At 35.5% G+C, this 17,891-nt stretch overlaps 1 protein-coding gene across 1 annotated transcript in view; it reads left to right on the top strand.

The window, feature by feature from the left end:
• The window catches only part of LOC148952063 (neurotrypsin-like), a 101,327-nt gene that overhangs the window by 67,700 nt on the left and 15,736 nt on the right, over positions 1-17,891 (top strand). Inside the window, exons 16-17 of the mRNA XM_089089520.1 lie at positions 4,262-4,450; positions 10,087-10,239. Of these exons, the coding sequence (XP_088945646.1) occupies positions 4,262-4,450; positions 10,087-10,239 (342 nt within the window). The remainder of the gene's footprint in view (positions 1-4,261; positions 4,451-10,086; positions 10,240-17,891) is intronic.

Genomic DNA, 17,891 nt, shown 5'->3' on the forward strand with positions numbered 1-17,891 from the left:
CCCCTCTGCTCGAAATACCGATAACTTTCAGTTAAACGTAAATGATGCTATTGCCTTTAGAGGGCTTTTCAAAAGAATCAGATTTTTATGCTGATTTCAAATGTACAAGTTTCATCAATTTTAGTCTTACCCAGATAGAGAGAGAGAGAGAGAGAGAGAGAGAGAGAGAGAGAGAGAGAGAGAGAGAGAGAGAGAGAGAGAGAGAGAGAGAGAGAGAGAGAGAGAGAGAGAGAGAGAGAGAGAGAGAGAGAGAGAGAGAGAGAGAGAGAGAGAGAGAGAGAGAGAGAGAGAGAGAGAGAGAGAGAGAGAGAGAGAGAGAGAGAGAGAGAGAGAGAGAGAGAGAGAGAGAGAGAGAGAGAGAGAGAGAGAGAGAGAGAGAGAGAGAGAGAGAGAGAGAGAGAGAGAGAGAGAGAGAGAGAGAGAGAGAGAGAGAGAGAGAGAGAGAGAGAGAGAGAGAGAGAGAGAGAGAGAGAGAGAGAGAGAGAGAGAGAGAGAGAGAGAGAGAGAGAGAGAGAGAGAGAGAGAGAGAGAGAGAGAGAGAGAGAGAGAGAGAGAGAGAGAGAGAGAGAGAGAGAGAGAGAGAGAGAGAGAGAGAGAGAGAGAGAGAGAGAGAGAGAGAGAGAGAGAGAGAGAGAGAGAGAGAGAGAGAGAGAGAGAGAGAGAGAGAGAGAGAGAGAGAGAGAGAGAGAGAGAGAGAGAGAGAGAGAGAGAGAGAGAGAGAGAGAGAGAGAGAGAGAGAGAGAGAGAGAGAGAGAGAGAGAGAGAGAGAGAGAGAGAGAGAGAGAGAGAGAGAGAGAGAGAGAGAGAGAGAGAGAGAGAGAGAGAGAGAGAGAGAGAGAGAGAGAGAGAGAGAGAGAGAGAGAGAGAGAGAGAGAGAGAGAGAGAGAGAGAGAGAGAGAGAGAGAGAGAGAGAGAGAGAGAGAGAGAGAGAGAGAGAGAGAGAGAGAGAGAGAGAGAGAGAGAGAGAGAGAGAGAGAGAGAGAGAGAGAGAGAGAGAGAGAGAGAGAGAGAGAGAGAGAGAGAGAGAGAGAGAGAGAGAGAGAGAGAGAGAGAGAGAGAGAGAGAGAGAGAGAGAGAGAGAGAGAGAGAGAGAGAGAGAGACAGACAGACAGACAGACAGAGAGAGAGAGAGAGACAGAGAGAGAGAGAGACAGACAGAGAGAACAAACGTTGTCACTGGGGATTTTTTCTGGTAGTGGTGGTGGGTCGGGGGTTACGTGGGAGTATCTTTACATGGAGGAAGTTTTCATGTGGGAAAGAACATTGCTATGAAGGGGCGCCAGCTCTCCCAGCATTATTTAAAAAACGACCAGAAAAAAAAACAATTTTGTCAACTGAAAGTAAGGAGCAACATCAAAACTTAAAACGAACAGAAATTATTACGTATAGGATTCGGTTCACCCTCTAGTCACTATCCCCTAATATACGTAATAAAAATATACAAATAAAGAAGTTCGTTACGTAATTTAATTAGTAAGTTACGTATATTTATTACTAATAAAAACGTTCGTAAATCAAATTAAACAACTTTCAAGAAAGCGATTTAACCAAATAAAAGTAAAATTGATATTCAAATTTTGTTTTAATAATTTATGCACGGTGAGCCAAAATCAAAACCTGCATTTATTCAAAAATTTTCAGAAATTAAATAAACAAAATAAATTTTTTTAAACTGAAAATAAGGAGCGACATTAAAACTTAAAATGAACAGAAATTATTCTGTATATGACAGGGGCTGTCCCCGCCTCAACGCCGCGCTCTTTACGCTAAAGTTTGACTCTTTCTCACAACTCTATTTTTTTAAACTATAAAGAACTTTAGCGTAAAGAGTGAGGCATTGAGGAGGGGACAGCCCCTTTTATATAAGGAATAATTTCTGTTCGTTTTTAGTTTTAATGTTGCTCCTTACTTTCAGTTAAAAGAACTTGTTTTTTTTATTTAATCTTCTGAAAGTATCGAATCTGGTGATAGTCGTTGTTTGTTTTCTAACTGGTTGCCTGAAAGTTAATCATAGATAAACCTGAAAGGATTTCCTCATGCATAAATACGGCTGAGCTAATACAAAAAACTGAAGATTTAGGACTTAATTATTTTAAATAAGATTTTAACTGCTCAATAATTCTGAAAATAGTTGATCACTAATGCTACTCTATGTTTGCGCAAGATTCACTTCTGTGGGATGGAATTGGAATTTCTTTTATCAATGTATTCTTCTACATGGTTCAACGTTTCAATTGAGCAAGTTCTATGGCTTTCCCTAAATCAAACTCTCCTTTTCTGCTTAGGATTTCTGAATTATTCTGTTTTTGACCACCCTTGGATTTCCGGCAAACTGATTGCCTCAATTTTCATTCGTGAATTCTCCAGAGAAATGACCCTTCAGCCTTGAATAGGAATCTGAAAAATTAATGTTTACCAGAGTGTATTTGAGACTTCAATTTTGGAAGATCTGACTTCTTTTTGTATTTCTTGGTTGTTCTTAATTGACTTTAGAACATGAGAAAAATATTTCATTAAATATTAACTGTGCCGAGACAACGCATGCAATCCTCAAAACCAAAAAACTATATTCCTTCTCTGCTGTAGCAAGATGTGCATAACTGGCGGAATAATCTAAACTTTCGAGCTGCATATGGTGTTCCAAAATTAGGTGATGTTTAAGGGCAGATTGGGGTAAGTGGTGTCAAAATATACTTGCCAAAATATAGGGTGTGAACTGGCTGAAGGTATGAGAGATGAAGAATATTGGGACTTTAGCAATTTATTTTGATGCCAATGGTGGAACTAATAGCTGCTATGAGATTGTGTCCAAGCAACCACTAGCTACTAAGGTCAGCAACTGTTAGCACATCTCAATAGTTTTGAAGATTCTACACTTATAGTATGACTAAAGTTAACTTGCCAAAATACCCTTATTTTAAGATTTAAATATTTGTCCTGATAATCAAATCACAAAAAAAGTTTCTGATGTTGAATTAGGTATCAAAGGCTTACTTGGGAATTTATTTCTGGGTCTTTGGAGGGATGGGTAAAGTTTGCCTGTTTTCTGGAAATGCTATTTAGATGTTTTGCTGCTGATCTTTGGCTATAGGTCTTCCTTAATTTTTGATAATTAAGAGAAAACTTCAGATTGTAATTATAATTCTTCTGAATTAAATACTGTTCATTCGTATTCTAAGGATTTTTTTTGTGTTTGGTTGCAAAGATCGGATTGTTTTTTTCTAAGGGTTGGTTAAGTGCAGGTTTTAGTATTGAAAGTAGAATTCAGTTGTATACAAGGATTTAATTTTTGTGTTTGGTTGCAAAGATCGGCTTGTTTCTTATAAACAGCTGTATAAGTTCAGGTTTTTGTATGTAAGTCGAATGAGCTACACTTAAAAAATAAATATTTGTAATAATACTTGTAGTACTATAAAAATAAATAATCGTGATAATTTGACTGATCACGCTTTGACATGACCTCATTAGTATCATACTGGTAAGTTGCTGATTTTACTGCGATAAGATTGTTTTCAGAAAACAATTTTATTAATATTTCTAGCACAATGAAACTTAATGTCTCTTAGGTCTTGATTCTACTGACGACAGGGTGAAACAGAAAAAGAAAAAAGTGACCTTTGAACATTATTGCAATTTCTCTTTCATTAATCTTCTTCTTGCTGAGTATGGTAGAAGCAATGTCTTTGAACCCAGCTAGACTTTACTGGAGTTTCTGTAAAGGACATACTGTATCACGTACTACGGCAAGACAGGTTCGCTCAGTAAAATTGAAGATGTTGGATTGCATCAATTTGATTATGAGAAAGCCTTATCTGAGAGGAGAAAAAAAAAACAAGAGTGAGGCTGTGAATGGTGGAGGACCGTTGAAAGCCCTAATGCATCTGATTAAAATTTCCTCTGAGCCATTTAGGACCGCCCACGTTGTGTGAAGCTGATCTGGTCTTTCAAAAACCGACCTTAAGTGTATCATTATTAGTTAATGCCTACAGTACTTAAATCTATACAGAAAAAGGAAGTTGTTTTTATCAGAAACAGAAATAAACCTAGTAATTATTTATATTTATCTCAAACTCTTTTGTGTTGAAAAATGGACGAAAAAAGTTAACCATTCTCCTAAAAATAGCCCTTGAAAGGCTCAATGTTTTCTATAAAGTGAGTAAAGAGTGAATAGTGGGTGGACATCTAACTTTTTGTTGTTGAATTTTATTTTGACCTCAAAGATGAAATTCAGTGGACATATAAACATTTTATTTGTTTTCAGAAAGGTTTATCATTCGGAGAAAGTAAATTCAAGCCTGATAAAACACAAAAAGTGGCAGCACATGGTGGTATTCCAACGAAATGTAGTGAGAGACCGCTCTTTCGAAATTCTTCAGTAATTGGGAAGCCTAAAGCAACTGCAAAAGTAGTTGGAGGAACACCTGTCCCACCAGGATTTTTACCTTGGCAGGTAAGCCCCTTGTCTATCAGTACTTACTTTAAGAAATTCCATCCATCGATGGGATACATTGAGGCTATTCCATTTGATAGGGCATTGACCAGTTGTTGTTTATTATTGCTGTACTACATAGCTGTACAATGCGCTGCCGTTGGAAGTTTTCAATGCAGTTCTTGTGCGGTTTTCCTCTTGGTCGTCAACATCTATTGTTACCTTGAGTGTCATTTACCGGAAACGATTTGGAGTCGACCAATCTGTTGACATTCCCAAAACCACCACAGTTGCTCCCGTTTGATTTTACTTCAAATCGTGCCGTTAAATTTCAGCCATCTTCAGACCTCCTTGTGTGTCATATCGCTACACTCGAATTAAACTATCCTACTTCCAAATGTGCTTCAATTTAAACTATCCTACCTCCAAATTTCCTCCGACTGAAACTTTCCTATGTCCAAACCCACTACTATTCTAGAGAACTGGTGAAATTTTTAAGATCGTCGTTTCAGGACTGCAGAAAGACGATATGAGAGAACAACAGAACAGAAAAGTTTATTTCGTATTGGCTATTTATTAGTGAAGAGATTTTGGGCCAGGTACTGCTTGGGTCAGAATGTAGAAAACTGAGCATGGGAAGGTAGTCATATCAAATCAGAATGAAACAATCCGAAGGCTTCTTTTGGACATTGGATAGTTACAGATCTGAGAATTCCTGCTGAATAAAGGCACAGTCTATTCTATGTCCATACAATCCCAAAGATTTTACCCTATATAATTTCCCTTTTAGGCTAATAGATCCTAATATGATTCCAATTCATATTCTAAGTATGACAAACTGAAGAATTAATATCCGAATTATCAAAAGTGAAAAATAAAACCAAGTTAATCAAAATCATCTGACTCTGCATAATGCTTTTTTTTTAGGAATGTAAGAGAAGATCTTTGAAAAACTGATGGTAAGCCTTAGGAATAATTTCATTACATCAAATTATGAACATCGAGGAAATGGACTCACGTAACGGGACTGGACCAGAATTCAGCTTTTTAATTTGCCTGACTCATCCGACTTCTTCGCTGACGCTTCACTTCTTCTCAACCTCCTGATGACGTGAAAATTGTCACTGTTCTCTCTACTTAGCTTATCAAGATCATTGAAATCAGACGTTTCTATTCCCATGATTTCGGAAGGATTCCTCAAATATGCACTTCTTGCTATCTAAAGCCACTGAGAAGGAATATACACTTTTTAGCTCTTAGAAAATCTCTCGATGGACAGCATGGACGAAATTTGTTTGTCTTTGTGTGTACCTGCTTTCAAGATAAGTGTGAGTAATTAGTATCTTAAATTTACCAATACAGTGTAGATAAACAAAAACAAGGTTCTTGTTCTTGTTTTCCTCTCGGCAATTGTCACTTATGAAAACGAATTCTTTACTGAGATTGTAACAGCCAAGTTTCGACTTGTAGTAACAAGAAGAAACTTCTCCACGCAGACATTATAGGACCTTTGGCAGGTCAAAGTACGCTACGATACACCTTTTCATCTTTCTTCTCTGTTTTACCTCTGCCGTAAAATTTATATTTTCTTCTATATTTTTCATGTGGACACTGTGCTGCATGGCCAACTTCATCTGAAGGCTAGCATTTTCCATCCTGACACATTCGTCATTCTGGCTGTTTTTTGGATGGAAAAGCTGAGTTTGAATTCATGCTAAAAATACGTTATTTTTATTGGTTCTTGCAGCTCGTCTTTTGTTTTTCAGGCACCATACTCGATATAGTCTATAAAGCTGAGCACGAGTCCTGATCCCATCTTCTAAGTACTAAGAATTAGACCTAGATCTGCAGTAACGACTCTTTTTTTTCAAAGGTATTATGTTTCCTGCATGAATTAAGTTGGGATTCTACGCATCCTAGAACATTTTTGGCTTGATTGACTTGTTGAAGTATGTTGTATTTTTGTCTATTAATATGACACAATTCCCAGTAACACTTGAAAATGATTATTCGATTCTCCTCGAGGGTTACGATTGGCCCTTTCATAGTCCTTTCTTGTAGTCTTTCTTTTGTATATAATTTGTTCCATGCCAACATTCAACATCTTTTTTTCCATGTATCTTCTTTCTCCGTGTCTTCTTTCCCAGGGCAGTAGGACTTTCCTGTGTTACACTAAGTTTCAACAGTAGACGCACTGTCACTTCCCTCCTATTCAACCGTGTTCATTAGCTGAGCTTCTCTTCTACTCTACCAAGTTCAAAAGCAAATGCATTACCAGTAATGCCTAGCTCACAAATTCTCATATTCACACCAAATGATAGTTTTGCTTCCACCAAAGGCAGAATTGTTACGCTCGGGTAGATCTGCACTAGAGTGTTGCTCATTAGTTTGAAAGAAAACGTTAAGATTCAGAATAGTAATGTCTGACATATGAAGAGCGTCAGGAAAGAACCACATCATATCCAGATCAGGACTAGTCTTTATCGTTAAATGTGAATTTGTACAAGTTTCATTTGATTCAAACAATCTGCCAGCTTCTGTGGTCATGGCGCATAGCAAAACTCCTTATTCTCCTGAGTAAACTACTCTGGTGTCTTGGATACTCAAATAATTTGGCAGTGGTTACAGCTGAACCTGGAGAAAATAAATTGTTACATTGATATTGTTACATAATTGTTACAGTAATATTGCTTAGGGCATTCAAATCTTATGTTAAACCCCTGATAACTGTTAGGGTTGGATCTACGAGGGGAGGGGGGAGCTAAAGGTGGCGACCGCCTCGTGAGGCATGCCTGGGGGTGAAAAAGAAAAGTTAAAGATTAAATTACAAAAACAAACTTCCCACAAGAAGAACTAATTCAGCGTTGAAATTATCTAAATTACAAAACGAAGAGTATTGTCAAGCAGAGTTACGTGTTTTTAGTAGCCTCTGGCATTTCCGTCCTGTTTTGCTTTAAGAGCTCATTTGATCAGTGAGGTGATTAAGCGATGTAATGGGCACGGGCGAGGTTTCGATGGTTGTCTGTTGCTCAGCTAGATAGGTATACTAGGTAGGTCTGGCAGTAAATATTTACTGGACCCCTAATTCACGAAAATGAAGAGAGGCAATGATTTTGATGTTTTTTAAATTAAGACCACAAAAAGATGTCTTTCGTTTAATCAGTTGCAATAAAAGTCATAACTCCATGTTAAAACAGTTCTGAAATAAAAGTGGTAAGCTTTTAACTACAGAAACTAAAAAGGATCCCAGATAAAGTTAGCACAATAAATAAAATTGGCTTTTCTTACATTTTAGTTTAATTTACATTTGACGCTTAAGCGACTCGGTAACAGCGAATGAGGTGAATAAAATTTTTTCTAACAGCTAAAATCCTGCTGTAATTGGTATTGTGGCTAGTCTTAATCGACGGTTAACGGTCGATTAATGTTCGATTAAAGAGTAAATGAAACCCAAAACGAGCAGAAATTAAATGAAGAATCATAGCAAAAAAACGTAGCCACAAGTAATAATATAATTGAATAGATAAATCTTAAAAAGAGTAATACTTAAATTGAATATGCAAATCAAGCTTAAAATTAAAAAAAAATATTTTGCTATTGAAGTATAAATGAAACCCAAAACGAACAGAAATTATATAAACAATCAATGCAAACAAACATACAATATATACTAATGTCAATGAATATATAAATCTTAAAACGAGTAAAACTTAAATTGAATATACAAATCAAGCTTGAAACAAAATTGGAGACGGAAACATTTGTAATATAATTCGTTCTCAGTGAAGTGCCAATGACTCACTAGGCTTTCGGTTTTTACAGTTAAGGACGGGGGCAGTATCCAAACTCTTGTTTGTAGTGAAACTATATTCGTCTTGAAGAACTTTAGAAAGAACTAATAAATTAAACTGAATGTTTGATGTATAATGATATTAATTGCTGAAAGCTCATAAGTTCAAAATGTTACTATAATTTTAATGTTTATTTTCAATATTAAGTACTAAAGAAAATATTTGTAATATAATTCGTTTTCAGTAAAGCACCAATGACGTAGTAGGTTTTAGACTTATGAGAGAAGGAGGCGATACACAAACTCTTGTTTGTAGTGATTTTTGTTGGTTTCAAGCTTGATTTGCATGTTCGATTTAAGTTTCACTCGTTTTAAGATTTATTCATTCATTTACATTAGTATCTATTGTATGTTTGTTTGCATTGATTGTTTATTTAATTTCTGTTCGTTTTGGGTTTAATTTATACTTCAATGGCAAAATATTTTTTTTTTGTTTTAAGCTTGATTTGTTTTTTCCGTTTAGGCATTACTCGCTTTAATATTTGTTTATTCATTTAGATTGTTACTTTTTGTATGTATTTTTCCTATGATTTTTTATTTAATTTCTGTTCGTTTTAGGTCTCATTTATTATTTAATAATAATTTCTTGTCGCTTTGAGTTTGAATTTTAACAGGTATTTGTATCTGCTGATCTTAAGTTTAAAATGGCCTTTACTTTTCTTTTAAAAATTTCTTTTTCGGAAAGTTTTTTTTAAAATTAATTTACAAGGAAGAACAGTATGAATAAGCCTGTTCTTAAGCTTCTCGGTTTACAATAATCATGTTCAAATTATTAGAAACATAAACATATTTTAAGTTTGAAATCTTTAATTTTCCTATGGAATGAAATATAATGCATCTCGCAAATATCGCAATTTTCCATCGTCCTTTTTTTTTGTCCTGCAGTTTTTTGTCAAACCTAAAAGTAAAGACAACAATCTGAGTTAAAATCTAGTTTTCTTTGACTTTTATATTTTTGGGGGTTTTTGAGACAATAGATTTTGAAGAGAACCTATTAGTAGCTATAGATATACAAACTTCTTTTCACTCTTGAGTAAAAAAATAAAATAAAGTAATATTAAAAGAAAAAAAGATAGAAAGGGACACAACACATACGAATATAGCTTTAAAAAATAGTTAACCCAGAGTTGTCAAGCCGATATAATGTAACATCAAATAATTATTTAATTAAAATTAGAATTTGCCTGCTCACTTATGATTTTCTCATTGAGGTACCATTTTCCCCAAATATTTAAGTTTTATTATCACACAAAGATTATTTAGACTCTACAATAGATATGTTTTCCAAACTAGCTATATTTGTACCCATTATAGCTTATAAGGCGATATTCATAAGTCGACTAGCAAAGCCAGAGTAGATTTCCTACCGATATTCGCGAATAGCGGAAGCGTGCCGGACCAAGATTTGTAAGAAGACAAGAACTGGTTAGACTTGGGAAGCGAATCCATTTTTGAAAACCTTGCCAAATAATACCTGATATTCAATCACAAATAGCAGTTTGTTTTAGATAGCCTGATTAGAACAATGGATGTTTTGCCAATTTTCAAATAGCTAGGCGTTTTGGTCGGTATTCGCAACAGTTTCTACTAGTCAGTCTCATAAGACACCTTTGTTTTCAACTAGATATCCATGACTGGCGCCTTCTTTGCCATTAAGACACAACTTGTTGCAAATATTCACCTCCTATAACCTTTATCTTTGTTCCTTGCGCATATGATTGGTTTCGAGATATTGACTCTCAAAATATTGAGTAATACCCATTAGACCAATAATGTTAACGGAAATTGATTTGTAGTTCATTTATAGGTAGGTATTAGGATACGTCACGGTACGGGTGAAACCAACCACTGGTGTGGAGGGGCTGTTATTTCCGAAGATTATGTTATTACAGCTGCTCACTGCATGGAAGATTTTAGCCTCGGAAGCTATATTTTGAGAGTTGGAGACTACGATACTGAGGTGAGACCAAACTTATTTGAATAATTACTCTACTTGCTTACGACCGAAAATAAACTTTCAATCATAAACCAAAACGAATTTGTCTATACGTATAAATTTCTTTTTAACGGGTGCAGCGTTACCGTATGTGATAAAAACTTAATACCTTGCTTTCATATGTTTATCTCTACATAGGCTTAACACCGACAGACTAATGTTTCACTCTAAATGTTCTTTTTAAAAGGTTTTGGTAGCTCTTGAGTAACAACGTCAGAAACCTCCTCCTTTTATTTTCGCTTGTTTGCACCCATGATACACACATTGAAGTTAAACGAAGAGATTGGAGGTTGAAATTGCGTTCGAGCATGCTAAAGACGTTTATCCGCTCAGCAAGACTATTTTTTCTCAGCGTTTCAGATACAAAAATGGTTTCAAAGATTAGGAGGCTGCTAGCCTGAAACCAATTGGATAAGTACCAAATCACTTATATCCAGTAATCTTGTAAATACATAAACCAGCTACAGTAACAAATCAAACTAAGATAAACCAAACAGTTTTTAAGGATATTAACATTTACGAGACATTTTTGGAATTCTGTACATTTTTGCGCGTTTCTGAATATTAAGCGGTCCTCCTTTGAGAACTTTGGTATGATCTCGAGAAGCACTGATGAGCTCTCAAAGCTGCCTTTTTCAACTTGATGCTCTTCATTGCTAATACTATCGGGAGCACTATCCAGTACTTACACCAAATATGAATCAAGGAAGGTGGATTTTCCATTGAGTATCTCCCATCTAGATCCAAAGTTGTTGAAACTTTGTCAACTGTAAAATTAATTTTTTTTTTCTACACCCTACATATATGTACATACTAGCGAGCTTATCTAACAAGCTGTTAGACTCTGACTCTAGCTACCTTTGAATCTATTGAGCATCAGAATAAGCAAGCTACTTCCTGATTTTGAATCCCTGACATCACTAATCTAGTACCGAAGATAATTTTAAAATCAAAATAAAGACAAAACTTATTTCATCATCATCGTCATCACAAAAAAACTGGGCCTAGCCCAGAAAAAGACAGAGTAAAAATCAAGAAAAACAAAAAGAAGCAACAGAAATACAAACCTACTTTGACAAATACAAAGAAGGGACAAACAGAAATGACCAAAGAGGAAAAAACTTCTGGCATTCAGTAGAAAAATCATGAGTACGCTTCTCAATAATCCCAGCCGGATTTACCAATTTATTCTTTCTCTGCAGAAAGAGGTACTTTTCCATGTTGGCTTTAATACTTTAATGCATTAAATACTTTGCAAATTTAAAATAAAAGTATTGAACTTGCTTTCTCTTACCACAGTTATAAGAAGACCAAACATGAGCAACAGGAAGTAGATGATGAACTGCTAGGCTATTATATAACTGAGAATGGGGAACTCTACTCAGATACGAAATGTTTGCAGCCAGGGATGTATACGCAGCCGAAATCTTACTAGCATAATTTTCCATTGCCAGGTTTGCAGTTTCTTTCAGATTTGCTCCAATAGGCATCCCCAGATAACTAAGGTTGCTATCAAAAGGAACTTGAGAGCCGTATAGACCTATTGAACATCTGCATTCTTTATAGTTAAATGGGAGAACAACTGTTTTATCAGTAATAAGACTCAAACAAATGTCCTCATATTCATGTTGGAGGAGCTCATAAGATGAAGAGCGTCATTGGTAAGTGCAGGGAAGATTCAGTAAGTCATCCACAGACGTACCTAACGAGATATCAACTCCTTTGAAGATAAATCTACAGTTCAACTTATTCTGAACACCAGTAACACAATTATTAAACAACACTGGAGAAGTCAAAGCACCATGGCGTTCACATTTCAAAATCGGAAATAGCAGACTGCCATCTTTAATTCCAGCTTCCAAATTTCTATACATATATCCTAAACAAATAATTACCGCAGCATCAGTACCTTTCATAAGGACCTCAAACAAACCCTGTGAAAAAATACACGAGTGAAAAGCTGTTGCAATATCGAGAACACATAAAATTAAGAAATAATCTCTGTATTCAATGTGCTTCAGCACATCTATAAGTAGAAAGAGAGCTTGCTCTCTACCTGAGCCTTGCTGGTACCCGAACTGGCAAGGAGGGGCCAAACATTTTTCGTCAATGTCTCTGATCAAAAATGACTCTAAGAGCTTGAAAGTAGTACACGAGACAGTAATGGGGTGATAAGAACCGCACAGAGAAGCGTCTTTTTTTGCCCTTTTTAAGTATGGGAGTCATTTCTCCAACACAAAATTGAATAGGGACTACACCGCGGATCAGGGTCATCTGTAACAGTTGAGCTAGATGTTGCTCATTAAAGAACCTGCAAGTTGGAGGCGCCTTGCTGAGATAGTATCAATGCCTGAGGAAGAGCTTTTCTTTAATTTCGGAATCCAAGAGTGAACAGAACTTGGCGACACAAACAGGTAAAATTGCGTCTTAATTGAAAGTACTAGGTCCAGCTGTTTTTCAAAAAACTCATCTGTACTTTTGTTGGGTGTACTTTACTCACTCAGAAAATATTCAACCCACTTTATTTTCAGGCACACTAAACTTTGTACTTTGGTAGGTTAGCTGTACTTCCAAAGTATGGAGGGGTCTTCAGTTATATGGATCATACTTTTATCGATCAGTATTAACTTATGGTTTTTCAGTTCCTTATTGAATTTCCCTTTTCTACGGAGCCTCAGGTCATTTAATAAGTGGTCTCGAGTGTGACCATAATCGTTCCAAACCAAAAGCCAGAGCTTAGCTGAATTACACACATTTACTAGATCTCTGTTTTTGGACCAGTCTTCAAGCTGAGACTTTTTACGAACACGTCGAAGAGAAACAGCGCTTATTTCAGTGGGTAATTTATTTGTGCCAAGTAGGATGTGAGCTGAAGGACGTGTAGGATGTCCAGGACAGCATGATCACATGGAAAACTGAAAGGCACTTTGATTTTGATCACCATCTCGTCACAGAGTTTACTGAAAGCCTCACTTGATACATTTTTCCAATCTTGGTATGAAAACCGATTCAGTTCTGTATTTTCAGCCATAGGTGGGGAGGAGTAAAAGTAAGTAGAGATGGTAAGGTGGTCCGAAAAGATCATTTATTTTATATTGACCTCGTGACTGTCGAGTGTAGGAACAACGTGTTCTACGATATAGGTTGAGGATAATGGCCAAATATCTGAAAAGTTGAAACTTTTAGACCGCACACAATAGTTGGGAGGAACGGAGCCCCAAAGAGTTGCGATCGGAGAGATTGTGTTCGTTATACCTACGTTAAAATCTTCACTAATAATAGCACGTTGAGAGACTTCTTTTTTAAGAAACTTGCCAAGAAGCTTCCTGGTGGACGTAAACCGGGAATCAGACCGTTCGTTGTTGTATTTGTGGGCACATATACATTAATTGCTGCATGACTTTCAAGCTCAGCGGCAATAAAGTAACCAGTCTCTGCTAATAGCTAGAGATGGAACCGGGATAGGATAGCGAGACCACCAGATGGTCTGCCTCGCTGTCTCACAATTGCACTACAAAAGAGAAGATGAAAATTAGAAAACAGTGGTACCAGGCTTTGGTGGTCTTCTGACAGAAAGTGCCCCTGAATCAGCACTAGATGATTGGAGTGAAATAATTGCAAAATAATTGGGATTCGATTGTTACTTTTCCATTAATGTTTCACGACAAAATTCGGCAGCTGAATCTCATCTTGTACCATATTTACCTTTCAGCGGAACTTGTACAGTAGGGTTTGTGTAACTGTAAAACGAGTGACTGTCTGATTTGCAAGGAACACATTTTGCGGGTTCCTGGCAGGGGGCTGCTTGAGAAATTACGTGACCTTTTTTGCCACAGACGGAACAACACGTTTCGCTTATAAATGTGCTTTAAATATGTCCGTATGATTGACACTTATGGCATCGAAGGGGTAGAAACAAAACTCTTGAATAGGGAATTGTTTGAAACCGATCATATATGGGGACTTCATTGTCCGTAATAAATCCTCTTTTGTTTCAAATTTTAGTCGGAAAGATCTGGTAGAGCCTATTTGCTTTACTTCACTAAATTTTGGCACAAGAGACTTGGCTTCAGCAAAATCAGATCTTTTGGGACAAGTCTAATTATTCCAAAAGAAAAGGACTTTTGACCTTAGCGCTAATGGCGCTATTACAGCTACGAAGCGCATTCTTGATTTGTGTGAGCTTCATATTTGGGTGCCGTGACAACTTTCCAGTCACTTCGGGTACGCTTTAACTCAACAGTTTTTGAGCCGGCGTTATCACATGCTTATTCTAGAAAGTCCTTTCGTAATTCCAGTCTGGCTAGGTTACTTGGTAGATTTTTTGCTATCATGGCATAGAATGGCTTGAGGATATGTTCAGCAGGGATTTCAGTAGTTGCAGGTTCACTTTTTGAGAAGTTTTGTTCCTTCAAAATGTCTAATTTGTTACACATCTCCGTATTATTATGTGCAATAATCTCTGTACTTTCACCTGGGATCGAGAGTATTTCTTCTGGCTCAAAAATAAGGAATATAGGCAGAGTAACCTTATCGTCATCGGAAGTCTCTAACAGTTTGATCATTTCCAAAACATTGCCACTCATAGTAACCTTTGTTCTTTCGAGCAAGACAGTTCGGTTCTGCCCATACCTTCTGTTTCCGTCTGTTCATAATGTCTTTTTTGGAAAAACCGGGCTGCTTTCTTTGCGACTTCATGATGAATTTTTACAATTTTTACTGCACGTTACAAAAAGTTTAATGCGGCATTTTAAATGAGCTTACCGGCCATCGAAAGTATGCAACAACCTCAGCACAGCAAGTCAAAAATCATAATCCTTTTTTTTACAGCGTTGGTTATTTACCGTAGGTAATATTTCAAGGTCTCTTGCTTTTATGATCAGCACACTTTGAATGTTATATGTTGAATGAATACCCAATAATAAGTCAAGGGAACCGTCGGTTCCAGCTCGCCTATTTCCCGCAGTTTAAAGTAGATAGTTCTTGGCAGGTGCACCGGCTGATAACCAACCTTCTTTTGCTTGTTTAATCATATGCAGGCAAAATTCAATCTGTACGGCAATTGTTGATACACCTCAAGAGAAAAAATTACTGATGGTGCTTTAATAGTAGATGGCATTAGAAGCTAAAACTTGATGCAGATAGCGCTACAGCTGAAACGATAATTGCTTTCTGGTTTTAGCCTAAGAAGTAACTCCAAAGGGACAGTGTCAAACTGCAACAGAGCTTATTTAAATATGCTCTAGTAATAAGGTACTACTGTACCTTATTACTGATGATTCTAAATAAGTAAAATTTTTAATTGTTTTGGGTTTTCACAATATAGATGTCAGTATGAAACAAAGAACAAAAGATGTTAGTGTTTATTAAATTTAGCTCAGTCATTCTACTTTCTGAATGACAAAAATTCATTGATTCACTATTGCCTGGAAAAAAAGCCTCTCCTTGTAGCTTCTCTAAAAAAATTTCCTTGCAGTATTAAAGTATAAAAAAGATTCTTCTAGAAGTAAAATGTGAGATTGAAATCAAAATGAACAAAAATTATAAAGTCATGAAAAGTAATATGAAAAATCAAAACCAAGACAAAAAAAACACAAATGAAAAATAAACTGCCACCTGGTTTAACTCAAACTTATTAAGTTTCAAAGAAAAACTAAAGCCTTTTCTCGACGTGAATATATTTCTGATAACTAAATTAGCTTTTTATTTTAAAATGAATCTTATTTTCGTCACCGTTCCATACATTTAAACAAATCAGGAATTGGTAACTAATCAATACTTCCCAAAAACTTTGATCTAGAATATTCGCAGCATTCTGTTGGAAGTAAATGACACTTTAGCCTTCAGAAAGGCTTTTTGTGGCATGCTTGTTGTAATTTCTATTTTTCCAAGTTTCTGAGTACTTATTTATTGTAATAAGTGTTCGCTTTTTGTTTGACTGTTTCATTGGTAACAATATCTGTTCATCTTAGGCTCAACTATAATACGAGTTAAGTTCTGCTCGTTTGAAGTTTCAGTATCAATATTCACTTTATCTCGAATAATTTGAGGTTTTTAATTTAATTTATATTTTATTTAGTTGTTTATCTTATCTTGGTCGTAAGAAATTTTTCTTCAATGGAATGAATGTCTTTGTAGCGTCTTATAGTGTTAATTGGGTTTATCTTACATTGTTGCACGTCACTGTGGTTTTGATTTTAAACCACTGTTGTATGACAGTTGTCAAATTTTCCTCTTTTTTTCTTATTAGCGCTTTACTAAAAACAAATTATATTACAAATGTTTTCTTTTGTACTGAATATTAAAAATAAATATTAAAATTACAGTAAAATTTTGAACTGATGAGCTTTCAGCAATTAATATCATTATACATCAAATATTCAGTTTAATTTATTAGTTCTTTTCAAGATTGGTCAAGACAAATATAGTTTCACTACAAACAAAATTTGGATACTGCCCCCTTTCTTTAACTGTAAAAACCTAAAGCCTTCTGTGTCATTGGCGCTTCACTGAAAACGAATTACTCGTATATTAAAAATCTATTCTTTTCCAGTTCTTACAGCATTGAACATGAAAACAAAATTACAGTAAAAAAAAAAATCTTGAACTGATGGATCTTTCAACAATTAATATCATTATGTATCTAATATTCAATTTTAATTTGTTTATATTGTCCAAGACTATTCAAGACTCATATAGTTTTCAGTAAGGCACCAATGACGCAGTAGGTTTTAGGCTTCTGCAGTGAGGCGATACCCAAAGTCTTGTTTGGATTTATTTTTATTCGATTCAAACTTTATTTGCATATTCAATTTAAGTTTCACTCGTTTTAAGATTTATTTATTCATTTACATTAATATATATTGTATGTTTGTTCGCATTTAAAATTAATTTTTCGTTTTAAGCTTGATTTTCATATTCAATCTAAGAATTACTCGCTTTAAGATCTAATTATTCATTTATATTATTACTTGTTGTATGTTTTTTGCTATGATTGTTTATTTAATTTCTGTTCGTTTTGGTTTTCATTTATTCTTTAATAGTAATTTCTGGTCGTTTTGAGTCTGTATTTTAACAGTTATTTGTCTCTCCTGAGCTTAAGTTTAAAATGGCCTGTGCTTTTCTTTGAAAAACTTATTTTTCGGAAAGTTTTTTTTAATTAATTTTTGTTCGTTTTTTATTGCAAAAAGTTTCAAATTTTATGGCATGGGGGGGGGGGGCCTGCTTACTGGCCGATTATTCTTTACTTTAAAAAATAAATCTGGAACATTCAATTTAAATTGAATGAGGATTTTTTCAAAGTCTATATGATTACCTCTTTGATAAAACCTTATATATGAACAATAGACAGGTTGCATAACTTGTTGACAGCGATTGACAACGATGAATGGATTGAAAAATAGCTCCAATAAGGGGGTTTAGACCATTTCACTCGCTGACACAAAGGGATCACGACTGTTTGGAATTAACCTTAATAGGATTCTGTGTGCCAAAGCAATTTTGTATCTACCACAGAGTATGTATTTTAACCTTATAATTGGATAATTATAATACATTTGCTATGTGTTCTTCCCATACAAAACTTTACCTTATTAAAGTCTTTGGGGTGGGGGTGG

This window comes from Artemia sp. Qi Xiang Cuo, chromosome 5 (genome assembly GCF_049724085.1).
Source record: "Artemia sp. Qi Xiang Cuo chromosome 5, ASM4972408v1, whole genome shotgun sequence".
Lineage (NCBI taxonomy): Eukaryota > Metazoa > Arthropoda > Branchiopoda > Anostraca > Artemiidae > Artemia > Artemia sp. Qi Xiang Cuo.